This window comes from Hoplias malabaricus, chromosome 7 (genome assembly GCF_029633855.1).
Source record: "Hoplias malabaricus isolate fHopMal1 chromosome 7, fHopMal1.hap1, whole genome shotgun sequence".
NCBI lineage: Eukaryota > Metazoa > Chordata > Actinopteri > Characiformes > Erythrinidae > Hoplias > Hoplias malabaricus.
Genome location: NC_089806.1, coordinates 2,608,493 through 2,634,973, shown reverse-complemented (window position 1 = coordinate 2,634,973; position 26,481 = coordinate 2,608,493). Strand labels below are relative to the sequence as shown.

The window sequence follows — 26,481 nt, the reverse complement described above, 5'->3', positions numbered from 1 at the left end:
AGAAAACTTTCCAACCCTCTAGGAATGCCTCACCAACCACTTGGTAAGCATAACAACTGCTTAAAAACACTAAAGCAACCACATGTAACATGATAGCAACCACCAAAGCTACCATATCACCTCCCTAATAACACCTTACCAACTACTTTCGGATATCAGAGAAACACCCACTGTGCTCCAACCTAAAAAAGCCTTGGCCATAACCTGCGACATCTGAGGATCCAATTAAAGACAATATATCAACCATTACACACTGTATTAACGACCTAAATTATTCCATATCAACAGCCTAATAACCATCATGGATATCTTAGCATCCATAAAGCAACAGCAAACAGACAATAAAAAATAATTTAGCGAACACAGACATTACAAAGCAACAACATTACTATTCCCAGGAATATTTTAGTGCCAACAACCTTCAACAAATCATTACGTTATAAACTACCATCTTATCTAAGACACAGTGGGTTATTTAAAAATCAGTCACACGGCTCCAGAGCTCTGGAGGTTATGGGTTCGAGTCCTGCTGCTGTCTGTGAGGAGTGTGGTGTTCTCCTTGTGTCTGCATGGGTTTCCTCCGGGTGATTGTCTGTGAAGAGTGTGGCGTGTTCTCCCTGTGTCTGTGTGGGTTTCCTCCGGGTGACTGTCTGGAACATGGATCAGTAAGTGACTCTGCCATGTCCGTCCTATACCAATATCCATGTGTTGCAGCGGATGTCACAGTGTAGAGCATATTGGGGACCTACTCCTTACTCAAAAACTGTACTACTTAAATTATTATTATTATTATTTTTTACAATATTATAAGTCCTCATTTAGATTTTAAAATTAAAGAAATGTATGTATGGATCCCTGACACATTTATCTGTGTCACATTTGTAAACAGAATAAAAAGCTTATTTGTGTCCCAAAATACTCTCTTACTACATACATAGTGCATATCACAGATAATAAAACTAAAAATACTGCATTAAGACAATATTTAGACACAAATTAGACCAGAAAACATGAATCATATAGTTAAAAAATATATATATTTTCATCATATAACACTATGTTTTATGACAGTCTGTGCCCTTTGAGGGAGACATTTGGAATGGAAAATCTCTTTGATTACTCACACTTTCAGATGAGGAGAACTACTTTATTACACTTTAAGCCAAACCAGAAAAATAATTTAATCAGAGAGTCGTGATAAAACATCCGCCAAGAATCTGTTCCATTCTCAGAGCGCAGGGACAGAGGGATCAGATTATTCACCTGTAAACAGTGGGAAAAGACAGAGGAATACAGGGCTTGTATCTGTCGTCTCTTACACATTACCACAACACAGCAGTGAAATAAGATGATGACTGAAGCTTGTGTGTGATCTGTGTGTGAATAACTCACTCAGATTCAGACACGAGCAGAAAGACGCCTTAGAGACTGACATGATAACTGTTTTCCATTAGATCCTATGACTATATACATACAACTATATACAATAATGTACAAAAGTCTTAGACACTTCAGATTATTATTTAAAACAATTTATCTTCTCAATAAGTGTTGTCCTCCTACAAAATTATATGCAATTACAGTAAGTACAAAATCCTAAATAAAGAACTTTAGTGTGCTGATTTGTACTACACTTTGCATTTTAAAAATTTCGTTTTATTTCAAAAACATTATATGACCTACACTATACTAAGCATTTTACAAGAATATGACTTGTATTATATTACTGTCTCTAAAGCTACAAACAGTGGAGTGTATCTTTAAAGGTACAGCAGTGGTGTTAAAGTCCATTTGTGTTCCCTAAATCTCTGTAATCTTTCATTATACAACTGTGGAGAATAAAAGAACACAATAAAAGTCCTGGAGATTACACAGGGTGAATGACATCAACACAACTTTAAAATCTGAAATTAGACTAAGGTACAATTCTAAAGACACTGAACCCCTTGAGGGTACCACCAGTGAGTTTTTCTGAGAGGAGATATTAAGTGTAACTTCATATCATTTTAATTACATATTAGTACTGTTTTATTACTAATTAGTAGATCAAAAATAAGTACATAACTACCCAGGTAAAAATGAATTAATGAACTTAGTAGTAGATAATAATAAATAATAACAATAATAAAAAATAAGTACATAACTACCCAGGTATGAAGCATACTTCAATGTACTGAAATACTTTAATATTAGTGGGTACATTTCAAGCACATTATTATGTGCTAAATATAAGATCAAGAAAATGTCTGATGTAATAATTACAATTTCATTTTACCTCAGCAGTACTTCGGATCTATACATACATTAAAGTACACTAATATTTAAATCAAACTTTGGTGTATTTGGATAAAGTATACTCAACATCACAAAAATTCACTGAAATGGATCCACTAAGTGCTTCACTTAATGGTGTGCTTTGAATGCTTTAAATATATGTTACATTTTAGTGGACTTTCATAAACAATACACACTAAAAATAATGGATTTTGAGTGGTTTTTTTTGTAAGTTAAAAGGTGCTACATAGAGTCCTGAACCACGGAGAACACTTTGCATGCTCAGACTGACAGAGAATAGGGTGAAGTTCTATACAGGACCCTTTAGAAAAGGATTATGGCTCCAACAAAGTGTTCTTCTCTATGGACTTCAAATCATCACTATATAAGAACCATATTTGGTTTATAGAATCATAAAGGCATGGAAGTATATTTAAATTAAGTATATTTCAGTGTACATTTCCCCCTTCATATTTCAGTGCAATTTAAACATACTTTTATGTTCACAAGAGATTTACATGTACAGTGAGTGATTGACACACACACACACACACACACAGACCAGTGTTAGTGCTAAACCTGAAGATGTGTGTAAGTTTATTTTCTCTCACACAGAAGCACTGAGGAGTTATAATAAACTCTAAACCCAGCGTAGAGGGGCTCAGTGAATGTGGAGGTGAATGTGTGTAAGTGTGTGAGTGTGTATGTGTGAGGTGAGATGGTGTAGAAGGACAGAGTGCCGGACCCCCAGTCCAGATACACTCCGACTCTGTTAGAGTGAGAGGGGGCAGGTATCACAGTTCTCTGTTTATTGTGTCTGACACTGTAATTGTCCTCAAAGCACTCCAGACTCCAGGAGAATTTATTGGATCCAAACACACACTCAGATCTGTCTCCTTTCCTCCTGATTCCTCTGTACGACACTGAGATGTCAACCTTCCTCCCGCTCCACTCCACCTCCCAATAACGGCGTCCAGTTAAACTCTCCACACTCAGAACCTGCCAACACCTATCAAATCTCTCCAGATGATCTGGATATGACTGAGTCTCCTTCACCCACTCCACCTTCCTGTTTCCCTCAGACAGAGAGAGAGCAGTGTGTGCTGTGTTTGGATCCAGAGTCAGAGCACAGGAATCTGTGTATACACACACACACAGAAAATGAAAAATGAATAAATGAAAGTATGTATGTGTGTGAATTTTTTTGGTGTGTGCGATATTGTGTATTTGTTAATGTGTGGAGTGGTGTCTGTGAGAATTTTTGTGTTGCAGTGTGTAACTGTTTGTGTATCTTACATTTCTTTTGTCCTGGGTTTATCCAGATCTTCCCTCTGTGTTCCACCCTAGACACACACAAACAAAGACAGATACAGTAATTCATTATTTTCTATCTGCTTTCTTTTCATTTTCCTCTTACACATACACACCTAAAGGATACAGACAATTAGATATTAGTCATTTATCCTGGTGTTACACAGTATGATGCAGTGTGGTATTATTAATTTCTACACTAATGGAGAATATAACAATTATAAACCAAAATAAATGTATGCCTCAAGCTGTCAGTGCTCCACTTAAGGTGCACACAGGGTAGGTAGGTCCACTATTACCCTCCACCTAACAACTCTGGACACATGCACACATAACCCAGTCAGTATCGTCCAAAACAAACAGCACTGAGTTCCCAAACCTACCTTCCAAATAATACCTGTTTAGTGGGGGTCCTGACCACTTAAGAACAGGGGGAAATGCAGCTAAGAAAGCATCCAGAGCTTTTTTGGACTAGTCTGTAATTGTAGAACTAAAGTGCTCCTGTGTGGTCAATGGAGCTGAGAGAATGGACAGTGAGTCTAGAAATAAGGAGGTGGTCATAATATTAGGATTCGACTGCGTCAGATGGAGTCAAGGGATGAGGACCAGGAGCAGAGGCCCTGTTTAGTGTTTTGCAGAGATACAGTATGTGTGCATAATTTTTGTGTGCTTGTGTATGTATGCATATATATATATATATGTGTGTGTGTGTGTGTGTGTGTGTGTGTGCAAAAAAAAAAAAATAAATAAATAAAATAAAACTCACTGCAGCTTCTCCAGTGCACAGCCTGGAACCTGCAGTAGATCAGAGAGCAGCTTCACTCCAGACTCTCCTGGGTGATTGTAGTTCAGATCTAGTTCTCTCAGGTGGGAGGGGTTTAATTTCAGAGCTGAAGCCAGAGACGAAAAGCCTTTTTCTGTAACCTTACACCCAGACAATCTGTAGGAAAGAAGAAATTAGGATGTTGTTTTCAAAACAATTAGTTTACTAACCTTTATAGGCTGATTTCTTGTAATATACAGCAAACAAAAGGAGATTATCTAAAATTGGGTTTGTAATATGGTGCTATTGTTGCTATTTGTTGTCATATTATGACCTTTCTCAGAAAACACCCGGAAACCTAACAGGATGATTTGACAGAGTTTCTGGTTACTGTGCATGCTGATAGAACCAGGCCTGCATTCCTCTGCATTGCCTGACAAATCCTAGCTAATTAGCTCTATGAGCTAAACCTGTGAGGACTTAGTGTGAACTCAAGTAGAAGTGAAGAGTAGGTCAGCCACAAGCAATATTGCACAAACATTTCCAAGTAAGTTCCAGTGACTGTGGTTATTTGAAAGTGTGTAAAATATAAATGAAGGAACATTAAAATAGTAGTGACTCCTGCTGATATATATTGGTACCTTGAATACCAAACTAGATACTTCTTGTAGCTGGGGAAACACCCGTAAAAATTGGGTCATAAAGTTTTTCTATTAGGGAGAGATTCTAAAATATTACTTCTGAATATTAACAGAATTAATAATACTTACTGGGAGTTACGTAAGTTTACATGTATTACAGTGGACAGTTACTTTCATTTCTGTAACTTTCATTCATTGTCTATAACTGCTTATTCTGTTCAGGGTCACCTCGGGTCAGGAGCCAGAATAACTGAACACAAGGAAGGAACAGGACTCTGGAGCTTTGTGACAGCAAAACTAAATATTGCGACACTGTGCTGCCCTCATTCATGTAAGTATATAAATTTTTTCTCTCTCCAGTCAACTAAATATATATTAACCATTCACAATGTTTATTAAAGAGATAAAACATTGTGTGCTTTATCATACTGTTTTCACCTGAGAGTCTCCAGTTTACAGAGTGGACTCTCTAGTCCAGCAGAGAGCAGCTCCACTCCTGAATCTTCTAGGTCATTTTCACTGATGTCCATTTGTTTCAGGGAGAAGTTTTCTGATTGTAGAGCTGATCCCAGAGCTTTACATGATGTGTTCTTAAGATTACAGATCACTAGTCTGTAAAGGAATATAACCAGCATAATAGTGTTATTAAACAACCACCAGTTAAGTTGAAATATCAAAGTGTTTGAAGGCTGTATTAAATGATTTTTCTGTAAATATAAATGAAGAATATTCCTAATGATTAATTATAAAACACAGGTTTGAACTCCAAGTGAGGCTCATATAACTTTTAATAATTTGCTATTTAACAAGTCATTACTGATTTAAACAGATAAAAGACTCTTTATTGTCATTATACACAAGTATAACAATATTTCGTTTTCCAGGCAGGACATATATTTACAAATACAAATTTACATGGACAACAGAATAGTTGGCAATGTAATAAAAGGCAGTGTTGGGGTAGATTTTGCAGTTGAAATTCAATCAGAAGTGAAAGCAAAAATGTGGGTATAGACCCCAAGATAGTAACAGATTCCAAGGTCGTGGTAGAGGTTTCTGTATAAATAAGCTACATTTAGTAAGTAAGGAATACAAGTATAAATCAAGTAGTAATAAATATGTTGATTGTAAAGTGACAGTGCACTTGCTGTGCAATAAGTATTACAGAAAGAATAGGGCTTAGAAAAAAATTTGCTCAATTATGTACAGAGTAAAGTGTCAACAATTTAAACTGGGAAGTTTAAAAACAACTAAATAAATCATATAAATTTTACCTGAGAGTCTCCAGGTTACAGTGTGAACTCTTCAGTCCAGCAAAGAGCAACTCCACTCCTGAGTCCTGCAGGTCATTGTTACTGAGGTCCAGCTCTTTCAGGGAGGAGTTTCCTGATGTTAGAGCTGATCCCAAAATTTCACAGGAATTCTTGGTCAGATTACAGCCAATGAGTCTGAAATGAAATAACACTTCATGAGTTTTGGGTAAAAGCATGGTGGCACAACATGTAAGTGTAATGTCACACAGCTGCAGGGTCCTGGGTTTGTGTGTTCGATTTCCACACCGAGCAACTGCCAGTGAGGAGTTTAGTATGCTCTCCCCATGTCTGGGTGGGTTTGCTCTTGGCAGAGTTTTTCACAAGTAATTTCTTGCATGTCTATTGCCAAGTCTCTGAGCTCGAGTCCTAGGCAAGGCAAGATTATTTATAGAACACCTTTATATATTTTGGTCAGAGGCAGTTTATTGATCCAAACAATTATAATAATAATGTAATGTGCAATTACATTCATCATTCCTATTGAAAAATGTTTATTATCAGCTGTTGCCAAAGATGAATATTCAACTATAGTGGAATCAGATCATGCACCAGTCCTATTGAATCTTACATTCTCTTCTAATTTGATAGTAAAACTTCCCTGGAAATTGGATAAAATGCTATTAACTGATGCTGGTTTCTGTAACTTAATATCTGGTAAAATTGATGACTTTATTTTGTGCAATAAAAATGATAATATCTCCCCATCACTTCTTTGGGAAACATTGAAAGCAGTCTTCAGGGGTGAGATTATAGCTTTAAAATGTGTAGGGCAAAGCAAGATAAGCCTATCAAGTTAATAAATGAGGTGGATGCCCAGTACTCTATTGCTCCCTCCCCTGAACTTTATAAAAAAAAAAATTGACCTCCAAACCAAATATAATTTATTATCAACTGGTAAAACTGAACATCTCCTGTTGAAATCTCATGGTCTGATTTATGAATATGGTGAAAAAGCAGTTTGTCTCCTTCAAATAAAGAAACGGAGACATAACTTATTAATGGAGACATAACTTCTGATATAGAGAAAATTAATTAATTAATTTTTGCATATTTTTATTCCAAATTATGTTAGACAGAAATGCCCTGTGACTGCACGGATATGTACAGTTTTTTAAATAACCTTCAGGCCCCTTTTATACATAATAGAATCAAATCAGAAATTGAGCTACCACTACAGCTGGAAGAAATTGTCAGTATGAGTCATTGCAATGCGGAAAAGCACCTGGTCCTGATGGCTACCCCATCGAATTCTATCAGGCATTTTTGAATAAATTGTCACCTCTTTTACTGGACATGTTTAATGATTCGTTATCTTGTGGTTTGCTCCCATCAACATTGACCCAAACTTCAATCTCTCTGCTACTCAAACCTTGCAAAGATAAAATAGAATGCAGTTCATATCGGCCAATATCTCTACTTAACACTGATGTGAAAATCTTAGCTAAAGCCTTAGCATCATGTCTTGAAATTGAAATGCAAGATGTGATCTCTGCCAATCAAAAGAGTGGTCGACACTCTTTCACAAATATTCGCCACTTTTGAATATTATCTACTCCCCTCCATCCAGTGAGGTCCCAGAAGTGTTGGTTTCATTGGATCCTGAGAAGGACTTTGATCGGGTTAAGTGGAAATATTTATTTTAATGCTTAGAAAAATTCAGATTCTGTCCTACATTTAATTCATGAATTAAGCATTTATATACCTCTCTTAAGGCTTCAGAGATTACAAATGGCAGGCAATCACATTATTTTCAATTGGCAAGAGGAACGCATCAGGGCTGTCCAATTAGCCCCCCTCTTTATTTGCTCTGGCTAATGAGCCCTTGTCCTACTTAAATTATTGTCATCAATAAGTGGAATTCTTAGAGGAGATGAGGAGTTCATACTCTCTTTGTATCTAGATGACATATCGCTATACATATCAAATCCCGTTCTGAGTACGCCACATATTGTTCATATACTGTAGATATTTGGTGCATTTTCCGGGTCTAAATTAAACTTTGATAAAAGTGAATGTTACCCTGTTAAAATCTGGTACTTCACTTCACATATTCAGGATAATATTTTGCAGTTTCGTATCCCTAAAAATGGTTTTAAATATCTTGGTGTTAATATTACAAGAGATATGCAAAACCTGTTTCAACAAAACTTCTCTCCCCTACTAGAGAAAACAAAACTAGATTTAACTTTCCATGTTCCATTTGAACATCTTATATTTGCATAGTACAAGATTTTATTTATTTACAATTATTATATTACATATTTATTAATATTTTTCCTGTAACATATATTATGTTATATTTGAATATATTTGTATTTATGTACATGTACATTTGGGCACATTAACTGATTTGCACATTTTCTGGATATCTTTTTTACCTCTCCTATTTATTTTATTTTAGATTATTTTATTATTAATTTATTCTGTTTTGTTTATTTGTTGGGGGGGGCATGAGGGAGGGAGGGGGTGGGACTTCTATAAAAAATGTATACATTAATAATTGGAACATGCTCCATTGTTAAAATATGACTTGTACTATACATAAAAAATATCTGTGTATAATTGGCAGCCTGTGCAGAGACCTGAGGACAGGGCTGATGTTATTGGTTCTCTTGGTTGTGATAATAGCTGCTGCATTTTGAATAAGCCACAGCTGCCTGACTGTGGACTAGGGTATTCCAGTAATGAGACCATTGCAGTAGATCAGCTGCTGGAGATGAATGAGTGTATTAGTGTTTCTAGGTCTGTTTGTGTAGGTATCTTTGTTTAGTTGAAGGAACCTGTCCCTCATCCAGTTATTTACTGAGGCTAGGCAATTGTTGAGTGTGTCAATGGGAATATAGTCGCCTGCTGACAGAGCTAAATAGATCTGAGTGTCATCTGCATGACTATAATAAGTTATTTTATTATTTTTAAAGATTTATCCAAATTGTAACATGTAAATTTATAACAGTAGAGGCCCAAGAATGGATCTTTGTGGAACACCACCAGTCAACAATTTTCGTGGATGGATAGATAGAGAGATAGAGATAGAGAGAGAGAGATAGATAGATACGATATTAACCAGCTGAGAATTGTTTCTGTAAGCACTGCCAAGTTCTCTAGTCTATCCAAAGGATGCTGTGATCGACAGTATGAAACATACATGCCTCACATACACTGTACTATTAATATTATGTCTGTAAGGGAGCAAGTAGGACAACATTCCCCCAGTTTTTGGAGAAATCAGTGTAAAGACAGCCCTGTTTCAGCTGCTTACTGGACATTAGTAAAGGACAGAGGGCAAAAAAGGCCAAAGTGGAAACGAGAAAAATAACTGGAGACCAAGCCCGCAATATACTCCTGAACCCACAAAGACTTAAGAGTGAAAAATCGAGAGAAATAAAGAGATAATTCTGTACACGTGACGAAAAAAATGGAAGAAAATGTGCAGCTGAAGGAAAACTATTTGCCTGTTCTTCACATCATTATAGACCTAAAACACCGTTTAATACAGCGCCACACCCCCTTCACCTTCTGATACAAGTGCAGAGAGCCACTGTGAGCATATGCTCCAAGCCCTGATTTTACATATAAACTTTTAAAGGGCATAACTGATACAAAATTGACTTCTCATTTTTATTTCTTTCAAAATGCTTATTTCCCATAAATGTATAAATTGTTTAAAATATACATATACATATAACATATATACATATATGTTACACAACTACATATACATATATGTTACACATGCAAAAATTCCAGCCAGACTTTGCATTATGCCCCCAGAACAGAGGAAGAACAGCTCTTTTATTTAAGCTCTAGATGTATTTAAGATCATTGCAGAATGTTTAGAATTTCATTACTGAAGACAGCTGCAAATTCATTACAGAGAGCAGTTCTGGGTTTACCTGTGGTGGTGGATTTCTCAGCCTATCAAATATGGTAAATAGCAAGCAGGCGTTTTTATAGCTTTTACTGATCTCAGAGAAATAGGCTTGTCTGGCCTTTCTAATTTCCAAGTTGTATTAATGAGTTTCCACCACCTTTTCTGTTTTCTCTACATACACTATAAAAACTGTAGCCTGGGGGAACGGATTCTAAAAGCACAGCAGCATTGGTGCTGTTTTCCAGCCAGGTTTCTGTTAAAAGTAAAAAGTCTAGATTTTGCGGGGTGATAAAATCACTGACTATAAATGATTTTTTATAAGTGACCTAATAGTAAGAAGAGCTAGTTTTAAAACAAATAACTTGGGTTCCAGATCTGACTGATCCACAAGGACATACGTCAGGTTGGAAACATTTACATTATCTGTTCTGTACTCTGTTTTTCTGTTTCTGATAAGTAGTCAGCAGACTTTACTGATTCAGTCACTAAAAATCCAAAAATGTTTCAGTGTAAAATCAAAATAAAACATAGTAAATATAATCTAAAACTACACTATGCTACACTGTAGTACCTTGCCTGAGTAAAATAAAAAAATAAAATAGGAATAAAAACAGCTAAGCAGGAGCAATAGGATAAGCATCTTCTAGTCAAATCTCAAGTAAATGAGGTGCTTCGGTTTCTTCCCACGATCTAAAAAAACATGTTGGTACATGGATTGGTGACTCAGAAGTGTTCATAGGTGTGAGTGTGTGAGTGTGAGAGTGAATGTGTGAGTGTGTGTTTCCCTGCAATGGAAAGGCGCCCCCTCCAGGGTGTGTTCCTGCCTTGCGCCCAGTGTCTATGGGTAGGCTCTGGCCCCACAGTGACTCTGAACTTGATAAGCGCTTACAGACAATGAATTAATCAGTTTAGGGTCAAAAGAACTCACTTATATCAACATTTAATATTTTGTTATGATTACTATATAATATTTAATTATCAAACGTTTAATTATCAGTTACACATTGGAAATCATTGAATACTGCCATTCTCGTGAAGTTTATTACATTTATTCCATAACATAAATTATCTATATCTTTGAGAGTGAACAGAAAGTATCAGACTAAAAAGCTATTAGTTACAAAGAAGAAAGTTTGTGACAGTTTTGTCTTGACATTTCACATATTTAATGAATAATGAATGTTCTTCAGGAACTGTGAACATTTTGACACCATCAGATAATAATCCAGAACCTAGTTTGTAAAAGAATTTGTTGCATATTACACAAATGAACAAAACAAAGAAGGACATCCAAATTTCAAATTAGTTTATCCTGAGCCAAAGAATCTCGAAATGCCTCTAAAAATAATAATAATAAATTCTTCTACACTCTCTATGTGTTTTACAGGAGATTTGAAGGACTAGATTTCAGTAGACTGGGTGTGCACAGAATTATTTGAAGGCAAACTGTGCTCACTGAATATTTGGAACAGTAAACATGAAATGCCTTTGGTTTGTATTTTCAATCCCAACGTTTGTCCCAACTTTTTTCGGATTTAGGGTTGATTACACTACACACACACATTGGGATTCACAGAAACCTCACCTGAGAGTCTCCAGTTTACAGAGTGGATTCTTCAGTCCAGCAGAGAGCAGCTCCACTCCTGAATCCTGCAGGTCATTGTTACTGAGGTCCAGCTCTTTCAAGGAGGAGTTTACTGACTGTAGAGCTGATCTCAGAGTTTCACAGGAGTTCTTGGTGAGATTACAGCCAATGAGTCTGAAATGAAATAACACTTAATGAGTTTTGGGTGAAAGCTCACAAAGCTGCAGGTTGAAATGGTTTTAAAGGAGTCCAGATTGCAGCCCGTGAGTCTGTAAAGAAATAACAGTTTTCCTGAAATCATCCCTATTAAATAAGAAATAACCCATTAACGTTAACGTTAATAAATCAGCAAATAACTCATTGCAAATTAATGGTGTAGTGGAGTTAGTGTCCTGATCAGAGAAATAAGCCACACTCTACTCTGTTTTGCTGTTCTCAAGGCCTTGTCTTCACCCTTGTGACCAGCAATAGCCCTCCCCGTGTTTGTTTTGCCCTCCCCAATGAGACAGAGCCCACCCACAAGTCATTCTCTAAACAAGATGGTTGATTCCACAACCAAACCTTCAGAACAACACAACCATCCACATGTTCCTCCATGTTCTTCAGCAAAAACAGACTCTTAACATAGAGTGAGACAAGCCAAATATCATCTCTGCACTGACATTTCCTTCATGGAGAACACTGTTACACGCGATAATGTGCACTGTGAAAGTATACAGGTGCTGGTCAAAAAACTAGAATATCATGAAAAAGTTTATTTATTTCAATAATTAAATTCAAAAGGTGAAACTTGTATATTATACTCATTCATTATAGACAGACTGATATATTTCAAGTATTTATTTGTTTAAATTTGATGCTGGGAAAGAGAAAGAAAAAGAGTCTGGCTGTTCACAGAGCTCTGTGTCCAAGCATATTAAAAGAGAGGTGACGTGAAAGAAATGATGTGGTAGAAACCGCACCCTGGAGAGGATTTTGAAACTAAACCAGGGGTCGGCAACCCGCGGCTCTTTGATCCCTCTGATACAGCTCAGCTTTTGAATATAATTAATGAGTATTTAATTAAAATGTATTTTATTTTAGTTAGTTTTCAAAATGTAATTCTATGAAGATTATGGCGATCTTGTAACATCTAAAATATTTGTCGCTCTTAATACATGTCACAACTTCCAATGTGCAACACCCGCCAGTGTGCGGTTTCTTGAACTTTTTGACAGCTGACTGCACCGCACCAGTAAAATAATAATGGCACGCAGAGGACAGCATTTTTTGTTTACTGCCAGTGGATAATTTAAGTTCAGCGTTTTTTTTCCATTACTACAAGAACTCAAATAGACATTGAGTATTTTACTTAACTATCAACACAACGTGTTTTTTTCTGAGTTAAAAATGTTTTGTTGCATGCAGAAATGTTATTTCATTTTCTCTACAGTCGTTGATTGACTTCATAAATGTAACACAGTATAGTTTGTTTATACACAGCATAAAGGCAAAAAACCCTGTTATGCGCAATGTTATTTCATTTAAAGTTTCAAAAGGGTTTTGTGGCGCCCAGTGTTTTCTTTATTGTATGAAATGGGTCCAAATGAGTGGTAAAGGTTGCCAACCCCTGAAATAAAGCCATTCAAAAATGTGGGAGAGATTTACAAAGACTGGACTGCAGCTGGAGTCAGTGCTTCAAGAACCACCACGCACAGATGTATACAAGACATGGGTTTCAGCGTCGCATTCCTTGTGTCAAGCCACTCTTGAACAAGAGAGTGTCAGAAGCATCTCGCTTCCAAAAAGTACAGGACTGCTACTGAGTGGTCCACAGTTATGTTCTCTGATGAAAGTAAATTTTGCATTTCCTTTGGAAATCAAGGTCCCAGAGTCTGGAGGAAGAGAGAAGAGGCACAGAATCCACGTTGCTTGAGGTCCAGTATAAAGTTTATAGTCAGTGATGGTTTGGGATGCCATGTCATCTGCTGGTGTTGGTCCACTGTGTTTTCTGAGGTCCAAGGTCAATGCAGCTGTGACGCAGCCTACCTCCTACCCATTAATCACCACACCCTAATGGTCATAAGAGGGATAATACCCACTAACAATGGGTTATATATTAAAAAAAAAAACCCTGTGATTATAGTCCGACTACGGCACCTGAGGAATTTCACCTCAGGAAATAAGACTAGTAAAACTAGCCAGGCAACCCAGGTTCGTTTGTTGGAGACAGAGGCTCGTGGTCCACACTCAGTTTTATTTTCACAATAAGAATTTTTATTTCAATACACATTCAACATTGACCTAAAAGACTAAAAGACTTTAGCTGCAGCTTTTAAATTAATACATCAACATTCATTAAAAATCATTCAAAATTACTATATTTTAAAATGACAACAAGGTGCCATAAACTAGCAGCCACAAGGAGAGAGAGAGAGAGAGAGAGAGAGAGAAAAGGACTCAAACAGAAAAAAAATAAAACAAATTGACAAACTCAAATAACCAATTACAACAAAACCAGAATAAACAAATGAAAATCAATGAGGATAGTATACACACAAAGAATAAGACAAAAAAATAATAAGAAAAAATGAGCAAGCCCGAAATTGGGATATAATCCGCCAACTAAACCCAAAAATTGACAAATAATCTAACAAAATAGGAACGAAAACTTAACACAAAAGAAAATCAACAATTTCCAAAAGAAATACAACTGTCGCAGAATAAACTGCGCCTTGAAAACGAAACAAAAAAGAAAATAACCAAAAACAAACAAAACAATTTAACAGACCCGCAAGTGATACGAATCTATACAGCGCAGCAGCATGACTTGGCCAAGACATGGAGAAATCAGCAGCAGCACGAGAGGAGGAGCAGCTAGGAAAATGTTTAAACTCCATTTAAAAGGAGGTTATCTGTCTCTGTCGGCACAGAGGTGCGACAACCGATAGAAGCGAAGGAGCAGCTGGCAGTGTGACGGCTCTAACGAAATATAAAATGTAAATACAAAAGACAACTGGAAATATTCCTAGAGAGAGGGAACATGTCCACCTGGAATTAAACTGTGAAGCAGCAAAACAGCGAAGATGCAAAGCACAGAGCAGCAACGATGCGAAGCAGAGAATGATTGAAGGCCTCAGACCACGGCACAACACCCACAGCACTCACTACTAAATACACACAAATCACCCAATTACTCCACACATTGTAAACCCACGCAAATAGGGAAAAATATACCGACACCCATGGTCCTACCTAAAATAATTAAAACACACAAATCATTGCAGTTGTACCTGAATCCACCACCGCCAAACCACACGCCAAGCCAACAACAGGAGGGTCAAGTTCACCGGAAAGAGGGGGGGGGGGGGGGGGGGGGCAAGCAGGTCAAACGAATCACTAAGTCCTCCTACTCCCCCTTCTTATAGGGCTACAGTGATATCCCCCAATTAACCCTTGACATTACCCTTACATCAGTATCAAATGGAAATAAATAAAACACAATCTGCCACACAGCCATCTACCAGGAAGTTTTAGAGCACTTCATGCTTCCTGCTGCTGACCAACTTTATGGAGATGCAGATTTCATTTTCCAACAGGACTTGGCAGTGCCAAAGCTACCAGTACCTGGTTTAGGGACCATGGTCTCCCTGTTCTTAATTGGCCAGCAAACTCCCTTGACCTTAACCCCATAGAAAATCTATGGGGTATTGTGAAGAGGAAGATGCAATACGCCTGACCCAACAATGCAGAAGAGCTGAAGGCCACTATCAGAGCAACCTGGGCTTTCATATAACACCTGAGCAGTGCCACAGACTGATCCACCCAATGCCACGCTGCATTTCTGCAGTAATTCAGGCAAAAGGAGCCCCAACTAAGTATTGAGTGCTGTGCATGCTCATACTTTATGTTCATACTTTTCAGTTGGTTGCATTTCTGAAAATTCTTTTTTTTTTGTATTGGTCTTAAGTAATATTCTAATTTTAATTTGAGGTTTTCATTTGTTGTCAGTTATAATCATCAAATTATAAGAAATAAACACGTGAAATATATCAGTTTGTGTGTAATGAATGAGTACAATATACGAGTTGGAGTTACTGAAATAAATCAACTTTTTCATGATATTTTAATTTCTGTAAAAGTCAAAACATGCTAAAAAAACAAAAGTCATAAACACATTTAAAAGTAAACTTAAAAAGTATATAATATTAGAAACATCATAATGATTTCCTACAATTTATTATGGGTTTTAGCACAGATAACTGTGGCCAAGATATCTAAAGAATTACACAGTATCTAGGAGAGAGGACACTAAAGCTTATGTGGCTTTATTATATACAAGGTAAAAAAAACAAACTCAATGTAACAAAAAAAACAAACAAACAGGGTACTCGAGTAGCACAAAGTGGCAATAAAGCTCCATCTACCTCCCACACCCCAATCGACAGAAAACCCTGAATCATATTAGATGTGAAATGGAGGACGGTGGGGTGGAAGCAGTGTGAAATTGAATCTGACCTAAAAGTAATAATTCTGTACAAGAAAGATGCACACACAAATAACCAAGGACTGCTTTTTATCACACTACTGGTTTATTAAATGTAATATCAAATATTGATTATACATTCATATAATGAAATGGATTACAGCGATACCTGAGGGAGCAGGGAGATTAATATATGACGGAATTTCTCTATGATAATTACCCTAAATTCTTACCATTCATATTATCCATCTCTTCAATTTGTCATCTATATTCCTCCTGCGGACATTCAGGATCTTAAATTTCTGAATAATATGTGTAACTGTACTCACAGGAACATCAAGCTGCTTGGAGATGGTCTTGTAACATTTACCTTTAACATGCTTGTCTATAATTTTCTTTCTAATCTCCTGAGACAAATCTTTTCTTCGCTTCCTCCGGTCCAGGTTGGGTGTGGTACACACCATGTTACCAAACCACACAGTGACTACCTGTAGCCCTATTTATAGGCCCACTGACTGATTACAAGGTTGTAAACACCTGTTATGCTAATTAGTGGACACACCTTGATTTAACATGTCCATTTGGTCACATTTTTTTCAGGGGTACAATCATTTTTGTCCAGGCCTGTTTAAGGGGTTTACTTTTTAAAATAATTGTTTTGAATGGTTCAAATTCAATGTTGGATTTTCATTTGTTCATTTTCATAGTATTTTTATTTATTATTACTTTTGTCAGATTCAAGTTATTTCTGTGACCGTTGTGGGTTTTTCTTTCATTAACCGAGGGGTACTAATAACGTAGTCCATGTGTGTACTAACTGACTACTTAGAAAATACCCGTCGATCTACTTCAGAGAATCTGGCGCCACTTAAAAGAAAAATTATGAGACAGAAATAGTTGCCCCATGGTACAATGATAAAACTTGTACCTTAAACATCACGAACAGAAACTAGAGTGGAAACAGCGATCAACCAAGCTGGAAGTGTTCCACTCTGCCTGGAAGGACAGCCTTAGAGTATAGAAATGCTCTCACTAAAGCTCGCTCAGCATATCTGGCCTCGCTGATCTCCAATAATATAAATAATCCTAGAGTACTGTTTAGTGTGTTTTCCAGAACTACAAAAAATAAGGCAGGTACTAAACCACAAATTCTGCCAACTTTTTTTTTTTTTTTTTAAATCAAAACTATTAGACAACAGACTCAACCCACAGTACTAAATCTGACCTGGTTGTCCTCTGATGTGACTGACATAACATAATTGTAAAAGGAAGGCTTGAAACCTTTTGCCCTCAAAGTAGTATTACTAGTTATTGTCAATACTCTTTTAACTATAGTAAACTCATCTCTTAGCCTGGGCCATGTACCCAAATGTACCCATAACAAAACAGTGACAGAGACTTTGACAGAAAGACACGGAGCTAACAGAGACAGACAAAGGGAGCTAAGCAGACTAAATTTAAATACAGAGAGCTAGACAGACTAAACACGGAACACTAAAACAAACGGGACAGACAGACTAAAGAGCTAAACAGACTAGCACTGGACAGACAGCTAAACAGAGTCATAAACAGAGAGAGCTTAATAGAGAACTAAACAGAGAACAAACCAAAACGAGGATCGACAGAAACAGACAGGCTTGGGAATAACACAACAACGGTGAAACAGCAGAGGCAGACAGAGTTGGAAACAACATGACAATGGAAACGATGACAGGGGAAACGAGTAACAGCAGAGGCAGACAGACTAGACCAGGCAACACGACATAGGAAACGAAACAAGTAATAGCAAAGACAGACAGACTAGACTGGGTAACATGACACGGGAAACGACGGAGACAGTTTCCTTGGAAATGAAACGATGACAAAGGAAACGAATAACTGACAAGAGGAAGTAAGACCTTAATACCTAACTTAAATACCTAACACAGACAAGAGACACCTGGAACAGATAACGAGGGGGATGGATTACACCGATGAGGAGGAGGAACAAAGGTGGGATTAGCGCAGAGACATGAACAACAAAAAACAGAGCCATGTGCTAAGTGAGCACATGGTGGGGAAAACAGACACGACGGGACAAGGGCATGACACAAGCCTGAAAGAGCAGACTTGGCCTAATGGTTAGAGACCGGGCTTAGTACCAGAAGGTCACTGGTTCGATCCCCAGGACCAGCGGGAACATCCATGGCTGAAGTGCCCTTGAGCAAGTGCCCTTGAGCAAAAGCTCCCTGGGCACCGGGGATGGCCGCCCGCCATTCTGGGTGTGTTTTCACAGACCCTAGCACACTAGTGTGTGTTTGTTCACTGCCACAGATGGCTTAAATGCAGAAGACACATTTCGCTGTACATTGTACAATGACAAGTAATAGCACATTTGATTTTTTTTTTTTTTCATTTTAAATACAGGTCTATTTCTAATCTACCATTTAAATCCAAGATCTGTGAGCTGTGGCCCAACAACTCAGTTCATATCTACATATGAAAATATATTTAAAAAATTCCAATCTGGATTCAGGCCACATCATAGCACTGAGACAGCTCTAGTCAAGGTAAACAAACTTCTTCTTGCCTCTGATCAAGGCCACTTATCCCTGTTGGTGCTTCTTGACCTCAGAGCAGCCTTCGATACAATAGACCACAGTATTCTCCTAGAAAGTTTAGAAAACATGCTTGGAATCACAGGGACAGTCTTATTATGGTTCAAATCTTACTTAGCAGAATGTTATCAATTCGTAAATCAGTAAATGATTTATCTTCAAATAATTCTAAAGTAAGTATTGAAATTCTGCAAGGCTCTATTTTAGGACTGATATTATTTACATTATACATGTTACCGCTAGGCACAGTTATGAGAAACCATTATACATACATAGATTTTCTTTTCCGCTTTTCCATTTCAGGGTCGCGAGAAATAATGGTGAGAAAACATTATACTATACTATAATATTAACTTTCACTGTTAATAAAACTTTCACTGTTTCACAATGCAGACAACACTCAATTGTACATATCAGCCAAGCCCGATCACAAACAAACCATATTTCAGGTCTGGGCAACCAGTTTGTGCTACACCAATAAGAGTCCTTAGGCAAGACTCCAAACACTGTGTTGGCCTACCTGTAATACCAGTAACATTGTAAGTCTCTCTGGATAAGTGTGTCTGCCAAAATGCCATAAATGTTAATTAAACACAGATTAAAAATACAGAGGACAGTGTAAAAGACAAGAAAGGCTGGATGTGACATAACATCCTCCTTCTAAACAGTGAAAAAAGGGGTTTTGCTCCTGGGTCCAAAAGTGGCAAGAAACAAATCATCAGATTTCATTTTAAATCTCACTGACTTTCCAGTTAAACCTGGTTACGCAGCAAAAAATCTTGGCATCATAATTGACCAGGATTTATCATTCGATCAACATATAGGCAGTATCACTAGGACAGGTTTTTTACATCTTTGCAACATCGCCAAATTAAAAATGTCTTATCCCTGCATGATGCAGAAACATTAGTACATGCCTTTATTATTATTTCAAGTCTTGACTATTGTAACAGTGTTGCCCTGATCCAGCCGCTGACCCTGTGTACTCTGTATCATTACTATATATTCACATTACTATAACTGACTGTCTCTATCAGTTCACTTGTACTTTTGTTTGTTCTCTGTTGTTCTCTCCGGTGTCGACCCGAGAAAGGACGGGTTCCCCCGTATGAGTCTTGGTTCCTTCCCAGGTTTCTTCCTTGGAGCTGAGGGAGTTTTTTCCTTGCCACTGTTGCCCTTGGCTTGCTCATCGGAGGCTTGGACTTGGAACTCTGTTAAACTGCTTTGTGACAACATTCTGTTGTGAAACCTTATATAAATAAAATTTGATTGATTAATTAAGTGCAAATTAATATCAGCTGGTTACTCATTACTAAGGTGCCATACAAGAAACATCTCATGATAGCAAAACCAGTGAGCTGTTGCAAGACTTTCCCGGTACCAAGGCTGCCCCCAACATGTTTGGAGGTCAAAGGTCACCCCAAAAACACCATAGCAACAGTGAAGTTTGAAGGTGGGAACAACATGGTGTGGGGGCTGTTTTTCAGCATAGTGCACTGGCACGCTTTGTATTATTGAAGGAATGATGAAAGGACTAATCTATAGCGACATTATTGACAAAAATCTGCTCCCATCTACTAGGATGATGAAGATGAAACAAGGGTGGACATTTCAGCAAGACAATGATCCCAAACACAAAGTCAAGAAAACTCTTAGTTGGTTTCAGAGAAAGAAAATAAAGAAAATAAAAACGGCCAGGCCAATCACCGGACTCCTACTGAAAACCTATGAAAGAACTAAAGCCCAAAAGGAGCCCACTGAACCTTCAGGATCTGAAGAATGTTTGTGTGGAAGAATGAGCAAAAAATCACAATGCAATGTGATTAGTTTCTCCAAACAGGAGGCGTCTTAAAGATGTCAAGGCTTTTGTACTAATATAAAGTATTAAATATATTTCAGTGTGTTCAATACTTCTTCCCTGTGTCATTTCTCATCTTTACACATAAATTAATCTATGGACATCTATGGTATGATTTCTTTGCATGTGTGGATTGGATGGGTTTTTACTAACATCTGGTGAAAATTTAATATCAATAGCACCTTTAGAAATATATTTACCTAGAAAATTGTTGATGTGTTCAATACTTATTTCACCTGCTGTATGAAAGTATAACAGATACGTAGATATAACACTCACCGAGCTTTCCTGCAGACAGTCACAGCTGGGATCAGTCTCCTATAACCTTCCTCTGATGTCATGTATTTACTCAGATCCAGTTCCTCCAGCTCCTCCTCTGAACTCAGGAGCATGTAGAAAACAGCTGCACACTGTCCAGGAGAGAGCTTCACCTGTGAGTGTTTCTCTGAGGTTAGAAACTCCTCAATCTCTCTGTAGAGGGACTGGTCCTTCATCTCAGAAAGACACAGGAACAGGTTGATGGATCTCTCAGTAGAGATGGGATTTTTATCTCCTTTGATTAATCTCTTGATGTACCATGTGGTTCTCTCTGATCCACTGTGTGTTTGGGTCAGTAGACCCTGTAGGAAACACTGATTGGACTCCAGTGAGAGTCCCAGCAGGAACCGGAGGAACAGATCCAGCCGTCCATTCTGACTCTTTACAGCTTTATCCACTGCTCCCTTCAGAAGATCATCCAGAGGAACCTTCTCAGACCTCCCTCCATACCCTGGTATAAAACACTGCAGTGGCTCCATTAAGTTGCTCTCATAGCAGTGAAACACAAAGACAGCAGCCAGGAACTCCTGAAAACTCAGATGAACAAAGCAGTAGACCTTCCTCTGGTGGATCACACATTCCTCCCTAAAGATCTCAGTGAAGATCCCAGAATACACTGAGGCCTCAGTGACATCAATGCTGCTCTCTCTCAGGTCCTCTTCATAGAACATCACATTGCCCTTCAGCAGCTGTGTGAAAGCCAGTTCAGACAGTTTCAAAAGCTCGGTTCTGTTGGACTCCAGTAGTTCTTTTGGGTCTCTCTCATCTTTCTCCTCATACTTCTCCTTCTTCATATTTGTCTGAGTGAGCAGGAAGTGTGAATACATTCCAGTCAGAGTTTTAGGGATTTCTGTGTGACTCTGTGTGATCATTCTCTGAAGAAGAGTGACTGAGATCCAGCAGAAGACAGGAATGTGGCACATGATGTTGAGGCTCCTCACTGTCTTAATGTGGGAGATGATCTTCTGGGCTTGGTCTTGGTCCATGATTCTCTTCCTGAAGTACTCCTCCTGTGGGTCAGTGAATCCCTGAATTTCTGTCACACGGTGGATGTACCGAGGAGGGATCTGATTGGCTGCTGCTGGTCGGGAGGTGATCCAGATTAGAGCAGAGGGAAGCAGATCTCCTCTGATGAGGTTTGTCATTAACACACTCACTGATAATGTCACGGTGATGTCAGACACTTTCTCACACTGTTTAAAGTCCAGTGGAACTCTGCTTTCATCCAGACCATCAAATATAAACACAGCTCTGAGCTGGTGATATATCTCTGGGTCCAGATCTTTGAGCTCAGGATGGAAGGCACACAGAAGTCCATGAAGACTGTACTGATCATCTTTAATCAAGTTCAGCTCCCGGAACGGAAGCACAAATATGATATCTACCTCCTGATTGGCTGTTCCTTCAGCCCAGTCCAGAATGAACTTCTGCACAGAGACAGTTTTTCCAATTCCAGCAATGCCTTTAGTCAGAACTCTTCTGATCTCCTGCTCTTCTGCTCTTTTATCCTCTTTTCTGTCTCTGAGTCTGAGATCTTCAGCCTTCACTCCTCCATCAGGACCTTGTAGAGGTTTAAATATGTCTGAGCAGTGGATTGGAGCATCCTGCTGGTGTCTCCTGGGTGTTTTCTCCATCTTTAAAACCTCATGTTCTTCATTCACTCCTTCACTCTCTCCCTCAATGATGTAGAGCTGAGAGTAAACACTGTTCAGGAGGGTTTTATTCTCTGGGGTTCTGATTCCCTCAAATAAGTTCTCGTACCTGTTCTTCATCCTGGTTCTGTGTGTGTGTAACACCTCCTCCACTGCTGGGTAAGAACCCTGCTGCACATCTCCAAGTCTCTCCTCCACAGTGAGAGTCTGTAGAGCTTCTTCTGAGAAGTGTTGCCTGTTGAGGTTCAAGCACAGAAACATCAATATCAAAAAAATGACCACAGGAAATAACTTATAATCTCATTTAGTGATGGGCCAATCTATGTGTTTTTTAGTTCTGATACTATTCCAACTGCAAAAACTGTTACAGATTATAATAAAATAAAATAATTAATATTATTATTGTTGTTGTTGATTTTGTGTTTAAGGGAACATAATGAGGCTGGAATTAGGCCAGCACTTATTATTAGAAGGGCAAAATATATACACACAATGCATTGAATTTAAATAATTCCAAAGGAAATTATGTAGGAGTGTTACTTAAATTCCAGAGAAATTATTTAAATTCAGTGCATTATGTGTATATATTTTGCTCTTCTAATAATAAGTGCTGGTGTAATTTCAGCCTCATGATGTTCCCTTAAACACAAAATCACCATCAACTCTGACACTCTGAGGTTAAGATCAGGCTAAAATAATGTTAGTAACAATACAATCTTCAGGCTAACACCTGGGCCCACACACTGATCCTCTTCTTGTTGTGTCAGTGCAGTGTATTTTGTAGTGGAGTATGGATCCAGATCAAGAAATGAAAAATTAAGACTCTGACTCTCCATTCTGTTTCATAAAAAGGAAGGGATGGGACCTGCATTCCACAGAGTGTGTGTGTGCTGAAAGACTACGCACCCCCACCCACCCACACACACACACACAAACTCATGCACACACCTATATCTGATAGCGAAGGCTAAGCAGAACACTTTTCAGTGACCCCCAGGATGACTACTCCCCCTTCTTCTTCTGAACACTAAGTGGTACCCCCCAATGTTATGACTCCATTAAGCCTAAAAGATCAATCAGAGTCTTGGAGACCAGGATTAAAGAACCCCAGCGTTTATTATCGTCAGCGTCGGACTGGCGACCCTTATCTAATCGCAAAAATAAACAGATGACTCAGGACTGCCTGATGGTGACCTCTCGCAACCCGAGTTCAAACCAGACAAACAGTATGGACCAACAGTGCCCCCAAGTGGACATTTGCGAAATCATTTTTCGCCCTCTCTCCCTCTAAAAAATCATCTCGGACGCACATGTTTCTGCTGAAATTAAGCATGTATTATGCAATGTGTTATTAATGTTATCCTCTATTTTTCTCAGGTGACTGTCTACTAACTAACTGAGTGATGTGAATTACTGTTTTTATCACGAGGAAAAATCCCTGTCTCAATTTAGAAAAATGAATGAATCTCTAACATCTAGAATAGTTGATAATATACGCGATATATATATATATTGGTGCTGTTTAGTTAATTAGAGTTTGGCACCAAGTGTCTTCAATATTGAACCTTTTCACAATATTCTAATTTTCTGAGATACTGAATTTGGGGTTTTCATTAGTTGTCAGTTATAATCATCAAATAAAAAAAATAAACACTTGAAACATATCAGTTTCTATGTAATAAATGGGTATAATATACATTTTTCACTTTTTGAAAGGAATTACAGAAATAAATGTATTTTTCATGATATTGTAATTTTATGCACCTGCACACCCCAAAACAGAGTGAATATGATGCCCAACTAAAGGTACTGGATATGTAACACTGAGGGTACCTCCACAGTTAAGAAAAGTATAAGAGAAGCATTCTAAATGCGCCACATTTCTTAAATATCATCCTAATTCAAATAAATCCTAAGTCCTATTTCTACCATTAGCTGTTTTACTTGAAAGGGTTTTTACTATTTTCAGGAAACCATGATTGGCAGAACATTGTAGACACATTCTCTCTTTCCTCAATTCACTGCATGTCTTAATGTCTGTGAAGATTTTACAGAAATTACCTTCAGCTGTAATTGTTTGTAATGATATGTTAAATATATTTATAATAGGATGAACATTAGTGCTGCTCAAGAGAAACTGATACAGATACAGACTTTAACATGAGGTGAGGTAACGTAAGTGAAGCTGTAGATAAAATAAGAGTGTACTAAGTTATATGAATATTTGTTCTAGAGTTGTTGATACATTTCCACAGAAAATTAATACATGATTAATACAAATGCTGGAATGTCATTCACTGTTGTTGAGATAGAAAGTCATGAAACAAGAGTGAGCTGCTCTGTGCAGTAACATTTTTCAACATTTATTTCATCACTCATCAGTTATAGGCTGAAAGATAACTCACTTTTGGTCAGAGAGGATCCATTCATTTCTGGGCTGGTCACAGCTGCTCTGGGCTGATCTTCCACAGCTGAATCGAGGGGGGTACTCCATGGACCTGTCACTCTTCAGAGACACATTAGTGGGATCTCGTTCACTGCTGAATCGAGGGGGGTACTCCATGGACCTGTCACTCTTCAGAGACACATTAGTGGGATCTCGTTCACTGCTGAATCGAGGGGGGTACTCCATGGACCTGTCACTCTTCAGAGACACATTAGTGGGATCTCGTTCACTGCTGAATCGAGGGGGGTACTCCATGGACCTGTCACTCTTCAGAGACACATTAGTGGGATCTCGTTCACTGCTGAATCGAGGGGGATACTCCATGGACTGGTCTCTACTCATAGACATAGAACAGGGATTTAGAAGTCTGTAGACTGAAAACACCAGACAGAATCATTATGCCACACATTTCAATTTCAGTTCTCTCATTTTACTACATATAAATCATGATTATACATTTTAAAGCTAGATTTAGTAATATTTACACTCATAAATCAGGGTAAAATAGATTTAGTTGTAGTTTATTTTGGTCATTATTAATAAATCTATTTTAAAATGATTACAGATATTGAAAAAGAAATCAATTATTTAACTTATCCATTCATAAATTATTTGATCAAACAATCAAGTATGTAATGAATAAGTTAACAAAATATTCCAACTCATGCAATATAATCATACTACATTATATTTACCACCTCATATGTGTCAGCTATGAAACGCTCATTAAAATATAACTCTTAAGCTCCTGCTTCATGATTAACAAATGATGAACATATCTGGAATTCAGTTGTTTTATATCAGAAATATATTTACTATAATAATTCATATGTATTATTAGGTAGTATAAGTAGCATTTTTAGTAGAACTGTGAAATGAGTATATATTTCTATTTTATGATTTACTAATCATGAATTAATCAAGTATTTAAAAATTATTCCTTATTTAACACATTAATGACAGTGGTGACATTTGAGCAATAAAAAGTCAAGAATATCCTGCATTCACTCATGTGTCCTGTGTCCTTCTTGCAAGATTTCAGAGTTTTATAATTGCCAGTATGTATTAATATGAATACTTGTCTATTTTATAAGACATGAGACAAGTATCAAGACTCTTATATATGGACCCATATGGTGAAACTCTGTGTGTTTAAACCTAATAATCATCTCTGACTCTTGCTTCTTGCCTGTGGCGGTTTTTTTTGCTCAAGTCTATCAAGAGACTCTCGTCTATTTACAATACAAAGGGATATGTACTGAATGATGATGGATTAGGTACAGCTCCTTGTATCTAAATTCAGTGGTCACTCTCTCAGCTCCACTGACCACACAGGAGCACTTTGTAGTTCTACAAATACAAAATGTACTCCATCAATTTATCTTCA

At 37.6% G+C, this 26,481-nt stretch overlaps 1 protein-coding gene across 1 annotated transcript; it reads right to left on the bottom strand.

The window, feature by feature from the left end:
- Nucleotides 1-1,507: 1,507 nt before the first annotated feature.
- Nucleotides 1,508-25,379, bottom strand: LOC136701597 (NACHT, LRR and PYD domains-containing protein 3-like). The gene is made up of 8 exons (XM_066676216.1): nucleotides 25,054-25,379; nucleotides 20,958-22,883; nucleotides 11,759-11,932; nucleotides 6,264-6,437; nucleotides 5,428-5,601; nucleotides 4,352-4,525; nucleotides 3,571-3,617; nucleotides 1,508-3,410 (listed from the first exon to the last, which is right to left on the bottom strand). The coding sequence occupies exons 1-8, from the start codon at nucleotides 25,347-25,349 to the stop codon at nucleotides 2,872-2,874; spliced, it is 3,504 nt and encodes a 1,167-aa protein (XP_066532313.1). The 5' UTR covers nucleotides 25,350-25,379; the 3' UTR covers nucleotides 1,508-2,871.
- Nucleotides 25,380-26,481: the final 1,102 nt, after the last annotated feature.

What these genes read in the sequence shown, in the direction of transcription:
- LOC136701597 (XM_066676216.1), bottom strand. Translation starts at nt 25,349, where the DNA reads ATGGAGTACCCCCCTCGATTCAGCAGTGAACGAGATCCCACTAATGTG. An exon ending in TGTAAACTGGAGACTCTCAG is followed by an intron (nt 6,438 to 11,758) that starts GTGAGGTTTCTG and finishes ATTTCATTTCAG; the next exon opens with ACTCATTGGCTGTAATCTGA. An exon ending in TGTAAACTGGAGACTCTCAG is followed by an intron (nt 4,526 to 5,427) that starts GTGAAAACAGTA and finishes TCTTTCCTACAG; the next exon opens with ATTGTCTGGGTGTAAGGTTA.